Source organism: Falco cherrug, chromosome Z (genome assembly GCF_023634085.1).
Source record: "Falco cherrug isolate bFalChe1 chromosome Z, bFalChe1.pri, whole genome shotgun sequence".
NCBI lineage: Eukaryota > Metazoa > Chordata > Aves > Falconiformes > Falconidae > Falco > Falco cherrug.
This window is the reverse complement of record NC_073720.1, coordinates 19858056-19875665: the sequence shown is the minus strand read 5'-3', so window position 1 is coordinate 19875665 and position 17610 is coordinate 19858056. Positions and strand designations below refer to the sequence as shown.

Genomic DNA, 17610 nt, shown 5'->3' with positions numbered 1-17610 from the left:
AATCTGTTCCATAAATTAGAGAACTTGCACACATATTTATCCCGTAGCCTTCTCCATGTAATTATAATTTCTTTGGAACCAAGGATTAGAGAGAAAATCCTCCCTGTAGAAAGCTAAAGTTGACCAGGCTAGACAAAAGACATAACCCAAAGGGACAGATCTGGCACCCTCTGAACCCAACATAAAACCTCCACCACTTCAGCCTGCCAAAAGTCAAGGTCAGAGAGGTTATGGACCAGTGTCAGTAAGGAATGCTGGCAATTTCATGCTTTATTTCAGAAAAAAAAGGAGATGCTTGAATACACGTGTCTTACAATGCTACAAGCTTTAAAAAAAAAAAAAAAGTAGTTTTAAAAGTGAATTTTTTACAATACATTATTAAAAGAATATTAGATTTAATTTTCCCCCATTTCTACTTACAGCCAGATTTAACTTCAGTATGAACCAAAAGTTGTTTCTTGCCCAAGTACTTGGTGAAACATTTCACATGAGCTTTGCTGTAAGTGAAATTATGGATTGTTACACTAGATACAGTCTCATTCACAATGTTATAGTTTTCCTGAGCAATCAGTTCATGATTCAATTTCCAGATGATGTGGCTTGCATTTCTGTGAGGTGTGTAGTGTTTTCCGAGAACACAAAATAGTTTCAGGGTGGATCCTCTTTCAATTTCAGGAGATGAAGGAAAGATGTCAGCATCTCTGATAGATTTTTCATCTAAAAACAAAATCAAAGGTATCACATAACTAATTCCTTTTAAAATACCAGCAGAAAAACAGTAACTTATTTTGTTGTCTACATATCAATTTAATTAGATTTTTTTTCATATGGAGTTCAAATAAAATGCTCAGGTAATCACTTGAATCAGATATTGCTGTTTGGAAACTCAGCTCACCGTATTATATAAGAGTGATGGTTCTATACCTTCCCAGAAATAATGGAGAAATTATAACCAAGATCTTTTTTAATAGCTGAAAATGAAGAAAAGAGACTTGCCTTTTAAATCCATTTTTAAAAAAACATTCCTTCATGTAAAAGGTATGTATACCATTTGGATGTTACCATTATTAATTACTAAATCAGAAAATACATCAAACTGCTAAGTTTCAGGTTTACAACTATGGTGCAATATATTTCAATATCCCATTAGTGCTTTTACCCCTTGTAAAATTTATGTTCCCCAATACAGCACAGGAATTGTATACACAATGCATGTAAAAGGAAAACACAGAAGCAGGCTGACTGAATGAATTCAGCAGCAGTTACCAAACAGTGCAGGAATCACCCGTTAGAGTCCTGCAATGAGCTAACTGTCTGGGGTTTTTTTTACTGTAACTTATTTCTTGAAGCGAAATTTCATAAATACATCTGTTAAATAAAATGAAAAAAAAAAAACCAACCAATTTTACAGACAGAATTTCTCTGCTAGAGTGCAGGAATGAAAGGGAATTGAATACTAAGCTTTCTTCCTTGTTTTGTGATAATTCTCTCCTTTTTGGGTAATTAATAGCTTTCTATGGGTCCTTTTTGTTTTAAAGTAAATTGTTCAATGTTTCAAAGTCATACTAATGGCTATTTTACACTCTACTGCACAAATTGCAATATATATCAGTTGTAAGCAATCACCTGGACAGTTTCATATATTGCTCAAGCTTCTTCCATGTAATCCCCAAAAACTGACAACACAAATTATTGTTGTGTGTTAAATTATATGGGACAAATTGCACATGGACTTTCAATTACCATCATAAAGTTATTATTTCAATCTGTCTTTGTGATACCCTCGTCTAACCTATACTATTCCACTTAATCACTTTAAAGTGGCACTGTTGTCACAAAAAGCGTTTCTAATTCTCCACCACTCATTCGCTGCTGCTAGCCCCTTTGTGTGCCAGAAGTGCCTGTACAGTAAGTCAAACTGAGACTGATATAGATGAAAAATAAAAACTTGGCAAAAATAATATCGTTCTCCATCCAGAGCAGATTCCTCACCACTTCACAACTAGCCAAACAAACATGCACTCTAGTGGAAGTAGAAGGAGACGAGAGACTGAGGGAGTGCAGAACTACCTGCTCTTCCAACTTCAGCAGTTTCCTGTCCAGTCTTTAACTGTGGAATTACCACATTTTTTAAAAAAAAAAAAAAAGTAATAAGAAAAATCTATAGTCATACATTGTGAGGTAACTTTTAACATTAGGAATGAGAACATTAGTAGTCATTGCATGCATGCATATCTGAATAGGTAATATTTGGCTTAGAAAAGCCCCAAATCACCAGACATTAACTGCATTTTAAGTGTTTATGTGTTACATAAAATTTATTCCATTAGCAGATCTCCAAAGTTACCAGCCATTACAACCCAACAGGAACTATGATATGACTCCCAGATGCAGATTCCCCTTCTACACCCTGTGCAACAACAAAACATTTGACAAACTAAGTTTTAAAATGCATTTTTTTAATACTTTACATACTAAAGGAAACAAATCCAGGCTATCATGATCACAAAAGCACCATAAATTAAGTAGTGTACAGCACAGAGAAAATTTAGTCAATCGGCTACTGACTTCTATTTTAAATTTTTTATTTTTTTTATCATTTTCAGAACTCTTTGAAATATCATTTGGAGAAGGTCACCTTTTAGAAAACTCTCTTATGGCAAGACAGGTGCTAATAATCAAGAAACATACCTGCTATAGAGCTGCAGAGAAGGACAAACATCCAAATCAAACAGCTGAACATTTCCGTTTCAGTAACTATTGGCAGGAAATGCTGTCATAAAATAAAAACAACACACTCTAAGTAAAGATGCCCCTGTAATACTTTGCAAGCATTTGTATAAGAGTTAATAATGGTATTCAGCATTTCTCACTTGCATTCAAGTCAAGTTTTGCTTTGTTGAAGTGTTACTTTTCTTCACGATGGGAGAAATTTGATGCAGTTTTCCTAAGGGTATATGTTGTCTATAAAGAAGGGCGAGGTAAGTGCACCTGAAATCCTTCTGAGGACAATCCAATCCAACTTCCAAGGACTGTGTAAAGAATTGGTAAGAAATACATCTACATCCACTCAAAACACAGCCTGCCCAGCCATCTTCTGAGCAGATTCACTTAGAAAGAACTCTTTTGAAAAGGAAGGCGGTTGCAGGAGAAGGAATAATGCGCATCACTTGTGCATCACCATCTAACAAAACAATTGTTCAGGAAGCGGGCAATCTCCTCACACATTGAGGTCACCATCCACCCAAGAGAGAGTAAATTCACATTGGTTTTATTCCAATTAAGCATCCCAGGCACCAGACCTGAGGACTGTCTGCAAAGGCAATGAAAGGAACCTCTCTTTGGCTTGCTCTTTGAAGCTGAACTTCTAGGCAGCCAAAGAAACCCAAAGCCCCAGAGCAAGAAAGAGGAAAGCAAAGATGTAGAACGATTTATTCTAAAGGCACAAATGAATCTAGTGTTCCTGGGGAAAAATTACAGAAACCAAACATTCCCATCACCTCAAGACTGCTGCCACCACTCACAGAACGGCTGAGATTGGAAGGGACCTCTGGAGGTCGTCTAGTCCAACCACTCTGCCCAAGCACAGCCACTGACAGCCAGTTGCCCAGGAGCATGCCCAGACAGCTCTAGAAGATTACCAAGGACGGAAAGTCCACAGCCCCTCTGGCAAATCTGCTCCAGTGCTCAGTCACCCTTACAGTGAAAAAGTGTTTCCTCATGTTCAGAGATAACCTCCTGTGTTCCAGTTTACGCCCACTGTCTTGTTCGGTCACTAGGTGCCACTGGGAAGAGCCTGGGTCTGTCCTCGTGCACAGGTATCAATGAGATCCCCTCTGAGCCTTCCCTCCTCCAGGCTGAATAGTCCCAGCTCTCTCAGCCTTTTCCTGTATGACAGATACTCTGGTCCCTTAATCATCACTATGACCACCCACTGGACTCTCTCCAGTATGTCCATGTCTCTTTTGTGCTGGGGAATCCACAGCTGGACACAGTACTCCAAGTGTGGCCTCACCAGTGCTGAGCAGAGGGGAAGGATCACCTCCCTTGACCTGCTGGTTACACTCCTCCTAATGCAGCCCAGGATACCACCAGGTTACTTTGCCAGCAGGGCACACTGCTGGCTCACATTCTAGCTGGTGTCCACCAGGACCCCCACGGCCTTTTCTGCAAAGCTGTCCTCCAGCAGGTCAGCTCCCTGTCTGTACTGGTGTCTGGGGTTGCTCCTCCGTAGGTGCAGGATCTGACACTTGTTGAACTTCATGAGGTTCCTGCCAGCCCATTCCTCCAGCTCACCGAGGTCCCTCTGGACGGCAGCATGACCCTCTGGCATATCAGCCCCTCCTCCCAGTTTTGTGTCATCAGCAAGTCTGCTGATGGTATGCTCTGCCCCATCATCCAGATCATTAATGAAGATGATCAACTGGACTGGAAACAGTATTGACCCCTGGAGTACACCACTAGTCACTGGCCTCCAACTAGACTTTGTGCCACTGATCACTACACTCTGAGCTCATTTGTTGAGCCAGTTTTCAATCACCTCCACTGTATGCTCATCCAGCCCATGCTTCATCAGCTTCTCTGTAACCCTATCCATTAAGCAACCAACTCCAACATGAAGGTCAGAAAATGTTGCAACCCAGACTGCTTCTCTGTCTAGTAAGTAGAGATCTGTCTGTAGAAAATAGATGTTTCAGATCCCCTACAGCAGGTGAGGTACTAGGGCCAAATATTCCCATTTACTGGTCAAGTAGCTCTAGCAGTTCTGTCTACTATGTTCATAAGCAAAAGGTGAGCATTACTATTGCTGCAGTTATCAGGGATTCCCGTTTCACATTAGGCTTTCAGATTTATCCGAGATGCTGATGGAATTTCAGCTCTCCATGCAAACCTGTATCTCAGAAGGAATCCAGGTGAGAGGCAGCTGCTATCTCCCTAGAACAGGTACACCAGCAGCTTTCAGACCAAACCAGGCACGTTCTCCTTCCACAGGTGTGGGATGCTAGGAGGCAGGTGTGCACCAGACCACTGTTTGGGACAGAAAACTGTAGGTGGGATACAGGCATAAGGGGTTCCGCCCTATGTTATGGTCCCTTCAAAAAAACTTCTTGGTTTTGCTACAAAATAGAAGTTTTACAGTCATCTAAAAGAGAAAAACATAGTTAAAAAAGCCCTTCATGTTCAGTTTCTGCCAGAACTCATCTTCAACATTATTTTCAGTCTTTCTCAGGAAGCATTTTATAAACTTTGAGGTTGTAACCATGCAAAACAGGAGAAAAAATGAAAAAGGACACATGGGATGAAAAAAAAAAAATAATGAGGTAGGCGTTTGCCCAGTGACACATTCCTAAAATACAGCTGTAGCAAGATGCATACCAACAAGAAACAGAGCAATTACAAAAAGAGAATCTATTACTACCTACTTAGGGTGTAAGTTCTTGATCTCAATGCAGTAAAAATTAATTATGCTATTGATGGCAATAAAACCAGAGAACCTTAAGCAACTGTCCCAAGTATTCTGTGCCAGAACTAAAAACAGATGTAGATTTTTAAATATTTAGATTGTTATTTTTAGAGTTCACGTAGTCCATAGCAATGTTGATGAGATACTAGAAGCTCCACTGTTAAAGCTAAGAATATATTCTGTAAGCAGTAAAGTGTGTTTTCATTCTTACTCTATTTTTTTAAGTTTAAGACAGATACCAACATAAAAAAAAAAATCAGTCCCAAAGTCAGGGCTACAAGAAAACTACATTCCATTCAGAAATTAGAAAAAAGAAAAAATCATAATGATGATTCTGAAAAAGGCTTTGCCAACTTCATAGGAAGTCAACACACCAACGATTGCTATACAGCTGTGGTAAACACACATGTAGTCAGTGCCTCATTAGCAAGGGGACTAGTAGTTGCAGAAGACTGACACACTTCAAAGATGATTATAAAAATCAACAAAACCAAGGAAAATAACCTAGAGCACTACAGGATGATGTGCCTAATCAAAACTATCTCAGAGGAGGAATGGTCAGCCAAAAACAAATTAACAAGTTACAGATGCTACACTGGCATAAGCTTCTTTTTTTTTTTTTTAACTTTAAAAAGTAAATAAACTTATTAGCCAAATAAAATGGTTTTGCAACATCTCTGTGCATATGGCTTTAATCTTGGAGGATATACTCATGAAGTACTGAGGCCTGAGCAACGGCCCGGAGCCAAAGCTGAACCCCAAAATGAACCCACCAACCGAGCACTAGATATAGTTAGCATCTGATCATCAGCAAAATATGCATGATTATTAGTGAAATATATATGATCATTAGCAAAATATGTAGCTTAGATAAAATATAATCGTTAGTGAAGGTATCATGCAACCTTCCTTGCTTAGGGGCAGGTGGACAAGGCCATGAAACCAGCTATATGGCCTTGTTTGGACAGCAATGGTTAAAATCCAGTAGATAAAGGAAACTCCCTGGGTTCCTCCCTGAGCCCTGGCCAGGTTCGGGTGGCCTCTGAGAGGACAGTGACACCAGATGTTACTACATTGGAAATTAGGTCAGCTTGTTTATTCGACAATATAAGAGCTGGACCCTCTTGCAGCAACTTTGGAGACCTCCCCTACGAGGGGACGCCCTGCATAGGACCTCCTGATTGCTGGGACAGGCTCCCCAAACCCTTGCTGCAACAGGGGCTCCCCCGTGACTGCAGGTCTGGGTGATGTAATGTATTGGGGCAACTGGTGATGTATCTTTCTTAAACACTATAGCTAACCTTAAAGTAGTAATGATTAGGTGCATTGTCTTGCTTATCTGTTTTATTGCTTGAATCAGGGTGTTGTAAGCTAGTCCTTTTGTATGTGCATATTGCCTCATTTTCTGTGTTAATTTGAAACAAACAGTAAATTTTTGTATTGGTGTCTGTGTGCTATCTACTGAGCCCGTTAATTGGCAAAACATCTCATTCACGGGAATATCCAGTCCTCTGTGTGGCATGTGAAGATAAGCAATTTTTTACAGGAAAGAGCTTAGGGCACTTAACAAATGATGAAGATCTACTCTTTCTTTTCTGTAGACTTAACTGCTAGCAACATGTAATAAAAGTCACTGCATATTCTGTATTGTAAAGATTTCATGAAATAAAACCAGTAATTCAAAACATAGGCTTTCCACTTGTCTGCATCAACACAGAATACAAGGCTTACGAATTATGGTTGTGACTAATTAAAGCATTTCCCTTAGTGATTGACTTCTTCCTTAGATTGACCAGACATAACTACACAGTAACAAAACCAGTAAAAGATGCTGTAAGATTAGATAACAGAATGTCAAGAAACAACTGCTTCCAGATCATGTAGGCAGCAGCATCATTTCAAACACATGCAACTATAAAAGAATGGAACAAAAAGAGAGAAAAGCAATGTCACCACAGAGCAGCTGTCAATACTGAACTTTATTACACTGCTCCAAGTAAAAAGTGCTAATACATTTTCCTACTTTGTGGACTACTTAAAATAAAAAAATCTAGCTAAGATAAAGAACAAAACAAAGATCATGGTTCTCCCTAGGTAGGGCATGCAAAGTCCCTTCCAGTCTAGGAAAGAATCAATGCACAAAATATTTTAAATAAAATTAACAGTGCATTTCAATAGAAGACCTGGTGCAAAAAAAGCAACCCTGAGTTGACACGGGCACTAACTTTATAGATCTTTGCTGAGAGTTTTTGAGAAAAAATTTAAAGACAGTATGACTGGAGCACTATGCTTGGTTAAAGCACAGAACACTTCCAAGGGTGCAAAAACTCCAGCAGCAAGATGAAGAACAATCCACTATATGAAAAAGAAAAAAAAAAGAAGAGTTGTGCTAAGTTTATCAAACAGTTCCCACAGTCTTTCTTTGCTTACAACTTGGCAAACTCTAACAGTTTCAGCTGATATTGTATATATACACTGGTCTGCTATTTTTTAGGGGAAATGAGACAGAAGAAGCTGCATTTCAGCCAAAATAGTTCAGCTATTCCCAAGAATAAGGAAAACAATTTATCATATTACTTCTACTAGCTCCAGCAATCCCACACTTTTTTAGCAAGGAATTGGAACTCAAAAGCATTGGGAAATCATAAAAACGTTTTTGAAGTATGTTTGTGCCAAAAATATCATACCACCATATATCCCACACCACAGCAGAGCACAATGCTAAAGGATCAGGCATGAAAAATCTGGCTGTGGTGCCAAGCTACAACTCTTTGAATTGCTCACCAAATGTTTAAACAGCCAAAGATGTCATCCACGCTCAGTGAGTGCTCCTCACCCTGTACCCCCTACCTACTACCTTTCCCCTCTCTTCTAGTGCTTATCACACAGTAAGTCGCTTCCACTTGCTAATATGCCAGAGAACTAAGCAAAATATGTGTTTGTGCTACATTAGCAAATGTAAGCAACTTGCTATGTGATTTGGCAGACATCTGAATTGGTGAAATAAAGGAGACAACTGGGAAAAGAGACCTCCATGACATTCCTTCCCAGCTGTGAGCTGCTCATTGGGTTCAGTCCTGAGGTATGTTGCATCTCCTTCCACTTTCTCCAATACCAATTAGCAGGCAGTTATTTGACATGCCAGCTGCTAGTTATCACATGTCAAGAGACCAGAGTAGTGACTCAGCAAGTTATGTGGTTATAAACTATGCTGATACATGACTAAATAGCTCTTTGGCTGTTTACTTCAGAGACTGCACATGTAGAAGTGATGAAAGGACATGTGAGTGAAAATCACATCATAAATTCAGAAGTGATTTGCTTAAAAATACCTATTAAAATTACATTCTGATGGCTAAACAAATAGCATGAACAGAGCTGTTTAAAAAACTGATTCACCAAAGCTAGATTTCTTGCAGGAAGAGGCAATCTCAATGAAGGTCTCATTAAATAATTTTGAAATTGTGTAACAGTTGATGAAACAAGGCTTTCTCAATACCAAAACCTCTAGCTTTTCACTTCCATTTTGAAATGTAAGTTCCTTGGAAGAGGTACAGTTCAAAAATATAAAGAAGTCAGAGGAAAAAAATCACCCAAAGTAACTTTTCCCCATAGTCTATTTAAGACTGTTTCTTAGTCACCCTTGTCCCACATTTCAGGACAGGAAAGCTTCTTCCATTCAGATCCAGTTCTAAGATTGTTTTAAGCTAAGCGAACACATACTTCTACATGCTATGTAGCTGTTACACCGATAAAGAACACGGTGTAAACGGAAAGGCAGCATACCTTTAGCTTACATAAAACATCAGCCCAGTCACCTTCAAGAATTTCCAACATCTTTGTTGGAACCTGACAGTGCATCCTTTGCTACTGAGTCTGACACTCTTCTAACAACTATGAAAAAGGGAGGAAGCTGAATACCCACTGCTGTCTTTCGTTTAGTCTTCAGTAGCAATTGCTACAGCTCTGCCATGCCAGCTACAATATGGAGAGACAAACCTTGCCCTGACAAGATCAGCCGATGCTGAACACCAGAAGCCCGAGCCACCTGGGCCACCCAACTGCCACGTTATGCATGCAAGCAATTGGAAAAGCCATAACCATCAGTTTTCAGAACTCCAAGATGCAAATCCATCCATTACACAAATCCTAGAGGGGAAGAGGCCATTTCAGGCAAACAATCCAAATACGAACTTCAGTCCTCTTCCTAGATAACAGGACGTAGAAGCATCCGCTTCCAGGACTGGTCAGGATTCCATCAAGGACAAGTACTCGTGAGCATCAGAAGAGGAAAACAAAGGTTCCTCTGCATAGGTCACAGAATGACATGTTGTTTATCCCCAGCCAACAAGTAAGCACCACATAAAAAAAGTTAGTTCTTTCCCAGCCAAAACCAGAATACATGTAAACATACTGAAGGAAGCAATCAATGTGAGGGACAGCTACTGGCTTTTCCCAACTCTCTAATCCCTATAAATCCTGCACTGACAAGCTCATCCATGGGAAAAATGACAGCGTAATGAAAGATCCTGAGCACACTGGTTTCACAAACCACGTTCCTTAACTGAGCTAAAACAGCCAGCTGAACCTCAGACCAGAATGAAGAAGATTTAAGATTTTGGCATTTAAACAGAACTTGATTTAAACAAAACTTAGGCATTTTTCCTTTTGAAAAATAAACCTATTTAAATTTTAAATTATGACAGCCTACCTTAAAACACATTATCATAATCTACTAAGAATCACTTAAATCAAATTCAAGCAACACATAGAAAACTGAAACCACTAAGTTTTCAGACACATTTGAAGGAGCAGTGTGGAGCAGAGCCCCTTGAAATGATGTGCCAACATTTGACCACAGAAACTTCTCCTAAAAATACCGGGGGGTGGGGGGGGGGGTGGGGGGGGGGGTGGGGGGGGGGGTGGGGGGGTGCGGAGCTGGGAGAGGAACAAAAGTTGTATTTATCAAGTTCAATGACTTGTTAGTTTACAAGCTGCAAATCAACTGGGAACTGAAAAAGCAGGAAAACCATTTTCCTTTTTCAGTCTCTAAATAACAAAAAAAGAAGGCACAAAAGGATAAGATACTTTTGTTCTAAAATCCTGAAGGACACAGTGACCAGGAAAGGTCAGTTAATAACTGCTAATAGCAGTTATTTTGTTTAGTATGCCCTAGAGTTACCGATGCAAAACATGTTTTGATAAACCCTTTCTTTTGTTATAGAACAATATTTAACAGCATATTGAATGTTAATACATTCTAATATAAAATGCTGTCCACTGGAATTTAAATACAATTTTCACCTAAATGCAGCTTGATACTAATACAGAAAAATAATGAATCTGTATCTAGTAAACTGAATACAATTCCTTACTCTCTGAACAAGCATAACAAATAAGCCTCTAAATATATCTTAAAGTATAAAATGCTCACAGCTGCAAACCAAATATGTGTTTCCTGATTAATATATTACACCTCATAATAAAAACTTAAATTTTTAGGGGAAAAGCTTAAAGCTACAAACACAAAACAAGACCCAATGTCTCTATTTTTACATATTGGTCACTTTTTTCATTTTAACTACAAAATTATATGCAATTTGATATGCTCACTAAAAAAAGGCCAGGCCATCAGTATCACTAAAATTGAATGCTGGTGGTACTACCAGAGACAACTGCAGCTTTCATAGTGGCACTTGTCATTCCTTGTTCTTTCTTCACTAAGAAACAAAAAACAGTCAAGCTTGGGCTTAAACGTGCTTCATGTACTGGTCTGGTCTTGGAGCTTTCTTCTTAGGCTCAGTTTTTGAGGGACTACAAAGTCCATTTTGACTGCAAGAGTCTACTTTGAGAGGTGATTTTTGTGTCAATGTTTTCAACTAGTAAGACTTTATCAGGCAGGGTGGTTGCCTTCACGCCCTTTCCTTGAGCACAGTCACTTGAACAAACGTGGAGAACAAGATGCCTCTGCCATAGCAAACACCTAGGTGAGAAAAATGGATGGACAGGGCAGGAGGATCCATGCACTGAGCTTTACAGAAACATGGAGCTCTCATCGAGAGAGGGTGGCCAGATCCAAATCTCTTACAGTTGCCAGATTTGGGTGGTTTTAACCTCAAGTTTGTACAGAATACACACCTGTCAAAGTCAGAAAGAAGACTTTCTGTACTACTTCACAGCATTAGTCCACCTTGTCCGGCCTTGAAACTAAGACCAATTCCAGATGTTCCAGAGTAAAACACATCCATTTAAATACCATTAGTAAACTTTGTTTCATAAGAAAACTAAAATAAAAAAACTTTCCTGGACTGTTCAAGGAATCAGCTACAGCCCCAAAACACAGGATACAATTATAATCCCTGTCCTACTGCAGTGCTGGAAGCACTACAATAACACAGAGAACAATGCAGTTAATCCTGTGCTCCCACAGACACAAGAAGGAAAGAACAAATGAGCACAAACCCTCACTTTCATACTGAATCGCTCAGGAGAGATGACTGTGACCCCACAGCTTGCCTGTACATAAAAAACATCATTCTGAAAAAGAGATTTAACCATATATTCTGAAAACATCACAAACTCTGACTTATTACAGACTCAGATACAATTGTATCACTGAGTCTTGGTTTTAGGAGTTAATGGAATACAAACAATACCTACACACCTCTTCATCTTGTATCTTTTCCACAATTAAAAAGCTTGTTTATACTTCCACTATCAAATATCCTTCTCCATATTCACCTCAGCCTCATATTAAGACTACGTATTAAGTCCTCTTTAAAAAGTTTGTTTTCCATTTCCTTAGGTTATTTTTTTATCTTCTCTTTTGAATATTCTCCAGTGTTTCACACCCTTCCTGAAGCATGAACACAGTATCTGAATAGTCAGAGCTAGATTTACAGAAGTGAGCTACAGTCTCCATTGCACTGGTGCAGCAAACACATAATGTGACAGGGGAAGCCTCTGCACAGCTAACCTTCACTTATTCCTTGCCACCTTTCACTGCTGTATGCCAAACACCTCATGTGCGCAGTTACAGGAACATGAGATCACTACCAGACACTTACCTGCTATTTCTATTACTGTACATCTAAGCAGAATGTTGGCCCTTTTTTTTTTCCCAGCAGAAGACACAGGCATTTAAAACTGTCTTTACGTTACTACTTTTCCAAGAGGTCCCATTGAGCATCTTCTGTATTCTTTGATCCCAAATATATTTATCTCTGTGTTGACCTGCGTAAGACAACTGCCATATCACCCTGCTAATTCAGGTCATCCTGTAAAGGTTATGTATCCTAGTTTTCTTTTGTTTACTACCTATACTGTAAACTTTACTAATGATATTTTTATATCTTAGTCAAAACTGCTACCTGAAACACAGCACGGTAGTGTGAAACCAGGCTCCATGGGACCTACGATAAAGCTATGTTTTGAGATCTCCCAGTATGGTATTTATAAATTGAAAGTGTTAACTACAAGGATGAAATAATGCAAAAAACTACCAGGCTTGCATAATTACTACAGAAAAATCAAGAACTTTAATGTTCAATCCTGCAATGTCTATGATATAAGCCTAAAGCTTTTTCCCGTTTTCCCCTGTTTTTATCCCTTTTGTGATCTGTTTTGTTACTGATTAGCCTCTACCTAACAGAAAAACCTGTTCTTTCACCCAACACATTGTTTTCTTTCAGCGTAAAAATGTTCCCTTGCCCAGTGTCTTAGCTCACAGACAGAAGCTAGAAGAGGGATTTCAACTGTTTTAGACAATCATCTTCAAAAGTCAACAGTCACATAGTCCATTACAGATGAGAAGTTCAGTGCAGTTTCCCCAATTTAAACATGAGTGTCTGTAGGTGATACAACAGATGTGTGTGCAAACATAACACAAAAGTATTTTTCCCCAGGAGGCAAAAACTTTGCAAGCATAGAAGCAGCATGGGACCAGTGTATTTAAAACTGGTATGTCACTGAGAAAACGTAACTATAAACTATTTAAGCAGCCAGAAGTCAGGAAAGAGCTTTTACTGCTTTTGATGACCATATATATTGCAACACTTTGAAAACTAACTCTTAATCATTGCGCCCACAAAGAAAACCACTGCCAAGCATCTGTATCATATCCTTCCCAAAAAGCAGACAAATGCAATCGGCTAAATAGGAAGTTTCAAGCCTGTCTCACGAACTTGAAAGAAAGAAACTGAAAGGAGTTGCTTGGCCCGGAGAGGCACAGAGGCACGCAGTGCCGCGAGCCTGGGATGAACATCTGGGGAGATGCGAAGGCAAGCACGCGTCGCCGCTGGTAGAGATCCGCTCCGGCAACACCCCGGGGAAGAAACGCACGCTTTCCCACGCTCCATATTAACAAAAACGATCAGAGGGACCCCTGTTAATGAAAAAATAAAACAACCCCCCACACCACGGTTTCACTTACCGCAGCTGCAGAGCGGGCGTTCCGCTTAACAGGGACCTCTGCCCCCCGCCACTGCGAGGGGTGCAACAAAATAGGAAGTCACCAGGCCCAGCACCTGCAACGCTTTTTTCCTGTAATTCTGAGAAACAGACGCGGCCCCCCCCGGGGCTCCCGGGAGCGGTGCCAGACGCCCCCCCGACCCCCGCTGCCCGCCACCGGCGCCCCCCGAGCCCCGCCGCAAGCGCTGCCGCCGCACCGACCCGCCTCCGCCGCGCTACGGCCGGAGCCCCCGCCAGGGCCCGGCGGGGCGGGGGGAGCACGGCCCCGCCCCCCAGCCACCGCCTCGGGGACTCGCGCGGCACCGGGCGGCGCAGCACCCCGCCGCCTCACCGCCCCCGCACCGCAGCCTCCCGCCGCCCCCGCACCGCGCACCCCCCACCGGGGGCCGCGGGCCGGGGGGGCGGCCCCAGCCGGGAGGGGACGCGGGTGCCGTCCCCACCGCGCGGCAGCCTGGAACTCCCGCAGCCGCCCGCCCGCGGGGGCGCTGGCACAGGCGTCGCGCTGCTACCGCTGTCGCGCTGCTTTCGGGGGCACCAGGGATGGACGCGCGCCCGCCCGCCCCGGTGCAGGTGAGTCACAAACACGCGCGGCGACACGAGCGCATTTATTAACAGCCACCGCTGAGGAGCGCTCGCCCGTAGGTATCCCGTGGTCTACTGGCGACATCGCGCTGTGGGAGTTGGGACCCCTTTTAAAGCTAACCCGTGCGTTCCAGTTAACGACTTGGAAGAAAGCTGCAGCCAGCAGCAGTGCAGAAAGGAATGGAGAATTAGAACATGGCAATTGAGAGATACGATGAAGGGAGTAAACAGAAACCCAGAGTCCCCAGTCGCGAATCCCTTACTAAACACCGCCTGTCCTTTCTAAGCAGACACCCTCCAAGAGCACATACTGCATTTTAATACCTTAATTGATACAGATGTCCCCCAGAGGTCTCGGCCCCAACTCTGGAAGGCATCCATAGATGACTTGACAATCACTGTCATTGACAAGACAATGACTGTGTTTATTCTACACCAGTGTCACCGGCAAGACAAACTGTAGATCTGGATACAGATGTTTACTTTAAAACCAGTGATGCTTGAGCTGTCACCCTAATAGGTTATCTCACCTACTCACTTAGGCCCACTAGGAGATGGCCGCTGTTTTGGGAAGGTTGTGCTGCTCCCTGCTCCACAGCTGCTCAGCGTTACTAGCTTCAAGCCTTACCATCTCCCCAGGCTCCCCCAGCATTTGTCTCCATGTTATCTCTCCCAGCTCCAGGATCTCTTTCTCCCTGCAGGATGTTCACCTTCTCGCCACTCACTCCCCAAGCCCTGGGCCTTCCCATGTGATGGTCTACATGCAAAAACCAAAGCACGACTGCCCTACTCACCAGTTCATGCCTGTTCACTAATGGGAGGACTGAGGAAATGCCCCCTTTGCTCAGGTGTTACAAGAAGTCACAAGCAGCCCACACAGCAGCAGGTTTCTACTCCAGCATTCGTAATTCAGTTTCAGACCCCCACCCTGCACATGCACCACAATTGCTTATGTTATTTACCTATCAGTATTCACAATTTACGCTTTTTTTTTTTTTTTGCCTACCACAACCACACAATCCAAGGTCTCCCTGCTGATCCCACTCTAAATGTACAGGCTGGCTGAGAGCAAAGCCCCCCAAGCTGGTAGTGGGCTGGTGCCCACTTCATTGACTCACTGCTGCTGCCATGACTCGGGAAGCTCTTGTTTTTGTACACCTCTCTCCCTCACAGCAGCCTTTTGAACACACAAGATCATCATCCACTCCAACTTTCAGAGCCTTCACCCTCTTTAGCTAATCATCAGACTCAGCCAGATAGCCTTTTGATTCCCTTTTTAGTTTTTGAACGATTTTGCCATCTTCCCATCATCCATGACCTCAGCACAAGGCTGCACTGTGACCTGCTTTAATGTTTCTAAATTCCCTCAGCTTTTTAGAAGTATTGTAATGCATTAGCACATATATCAGTATTTTGAAAGCTTCCATTTATTTTCTACATGATTTCTACTACAATTCAACAGAAAGAGACCCAAACTGTAAACCTAAACTCTTCCTGACATACCAGATTTTTTTTTTCTTTACCAAGCATGAAAGAAAGGGCAGGACTAGATTATTCTTCTTTTTTTGAATAAATTATTTGGACCTTTATTCTGGATTTGGTCTAATAGTTGCCTGTGCTAACATATTAATACACTGGTTTTACTGACTTACTGAACGACAGCTGTTCAATCTTTCAAAATGATGAAAAGTTGCACCAGACCTAACAAAATAGTTAAGCAGGTACTTGACTTTTTACAAACCTTGAGTCATCCTTCAGACTGCCTCAGGACTACTTACATGTTTAAATTAAAGCTCCCATAGTCTTAAACATTTTGGTATGAACTGGGCCTTAGCACTGAAGAGATTCCAGGATGCAGAGGGCACTTAATGAAAGCGGCAGTAACTGCTCCAGCTACCACCACTTCTAATGATTTCATAGTAAAGGGAAAAACCTTTTACAAAAAAAAGCTGATGTGATTTACCAAATGTGATTTGCCACAGAGGACAGGAAAGCTTTAAAGCATAACAGGAATCACAAAAATGTGTTTTCATATCCACACTCACAGACACTTTTATCCAGTTTGCACATGAATGCTCTAAAAGGACAAACTCTTCTGTCCTGAGGGTGGGAGGAAAATGAAATTGCTATTCCTGAAAGAGAGGAAGAAAGTACCCTCAAAAGGAAGACTCACTGTTTTCATCGCCCACTCCTCTCTATGTTCCTTTGGCTGGTGATTCAGAGATGGCTGTTTCAGGGACTAGCTGATCCCAGACGCTACCCCTTCTTGAAAGGAGGCATTTGCACTGTCCCTGTTGGCAGGATGTGAAAGGACACTCCAGAAATACTGCTAAAAATCTGACCTTCATTGTGTATTAATTTTTTACCTTACAGTAGCTCAGTTTTGAAAAGCATTTATCTTCTGCAATATGTATGACCACACCCTGTAAAGTTACTAATTGCTGTACAATTACAGTACATTTGTACAAATTACACTTTGGTAAAAAACACAGAATTGTGTAGCTACAGTGAAAAAATGAGATGCATTTTCAGCGAGCAGTCCTCAATTTAATCGTGCAGTCTTGATGAAAGCAGGTTTCATGGAGAACATGTACAGAATTTTACTTCAGGAAGTGACAAAGTTGGTTTTGACCATTGAAATACTTGAAGACCCAGTGATATCTCAAGGAAAGTGTGAACAGACACACACACGCCAACAACTACTAAAACGTAAGACAATAACATTTTTTAAAAGTCATACACACACAGGAAACCCTCAAGCATTCAGAACTGTAATTTCAAGAAGCACTTTAAAACTGCAACATTTTGAGCTGCATGTACATTTTCTTTTGTTCCATCCGAGATGCAACTTGTAAAATCAAAGATACCCAAGTGCCAGAGTTGCTCAAGAAAAGCACCAAAACATTTCAAAACTTCAGGGACAACTTGGTCAGGTTCTCATTCAAGGGGAGGAAAAAAAAAAAGTAAGGTTCACTTGTTAAGCCATTTCCCATGATTTTAAATAATTTTAAAGTTATGTACTGACAGCAGTTCCAGGCTAAACATCCTTACAAGCCCACTCATCAGTGAACTGAAGGTAGAAATGAGTGAATCAG

At 41.3% G+C, this 17610-nt stretch overlaps 1 protein-coding gene across 2 annotated transcripts in view; it reads right to left on the bottom strand.

Moving 5' to 3' along the window:
* Positions 1 to 14054, bottom strand: part of IL31RA (interleukin 31 receptor A) — a 38664-nt gene extending 24610 nt beyond the window's left edge. For both annotated transcript variants that reach the window (XM_027798532.2, XM_027798533.2), the window contains exons 1-3: positions 13896 to 14054; positions 2692 to 2773; positions 421 to 717 (exon numbers count right to left, since the gene is read on the bottom strand). In XM_027798532.2, the coding sequence (XP_027654333.1) occupies positions 421 to 717; positions 2692 to 2743 (349 nt within the window). In that variant the 5' untranslated portion in view covers positions 2744 to 2773; positions 13896 to 14054. The remainder of the gene's footprint in view (positions 1 to 420; positions 718 to 2691; positions 2774 to 13895) is intronic.
* Positions 14055 to 17610: the final 3556 nt, after the last annotated feature.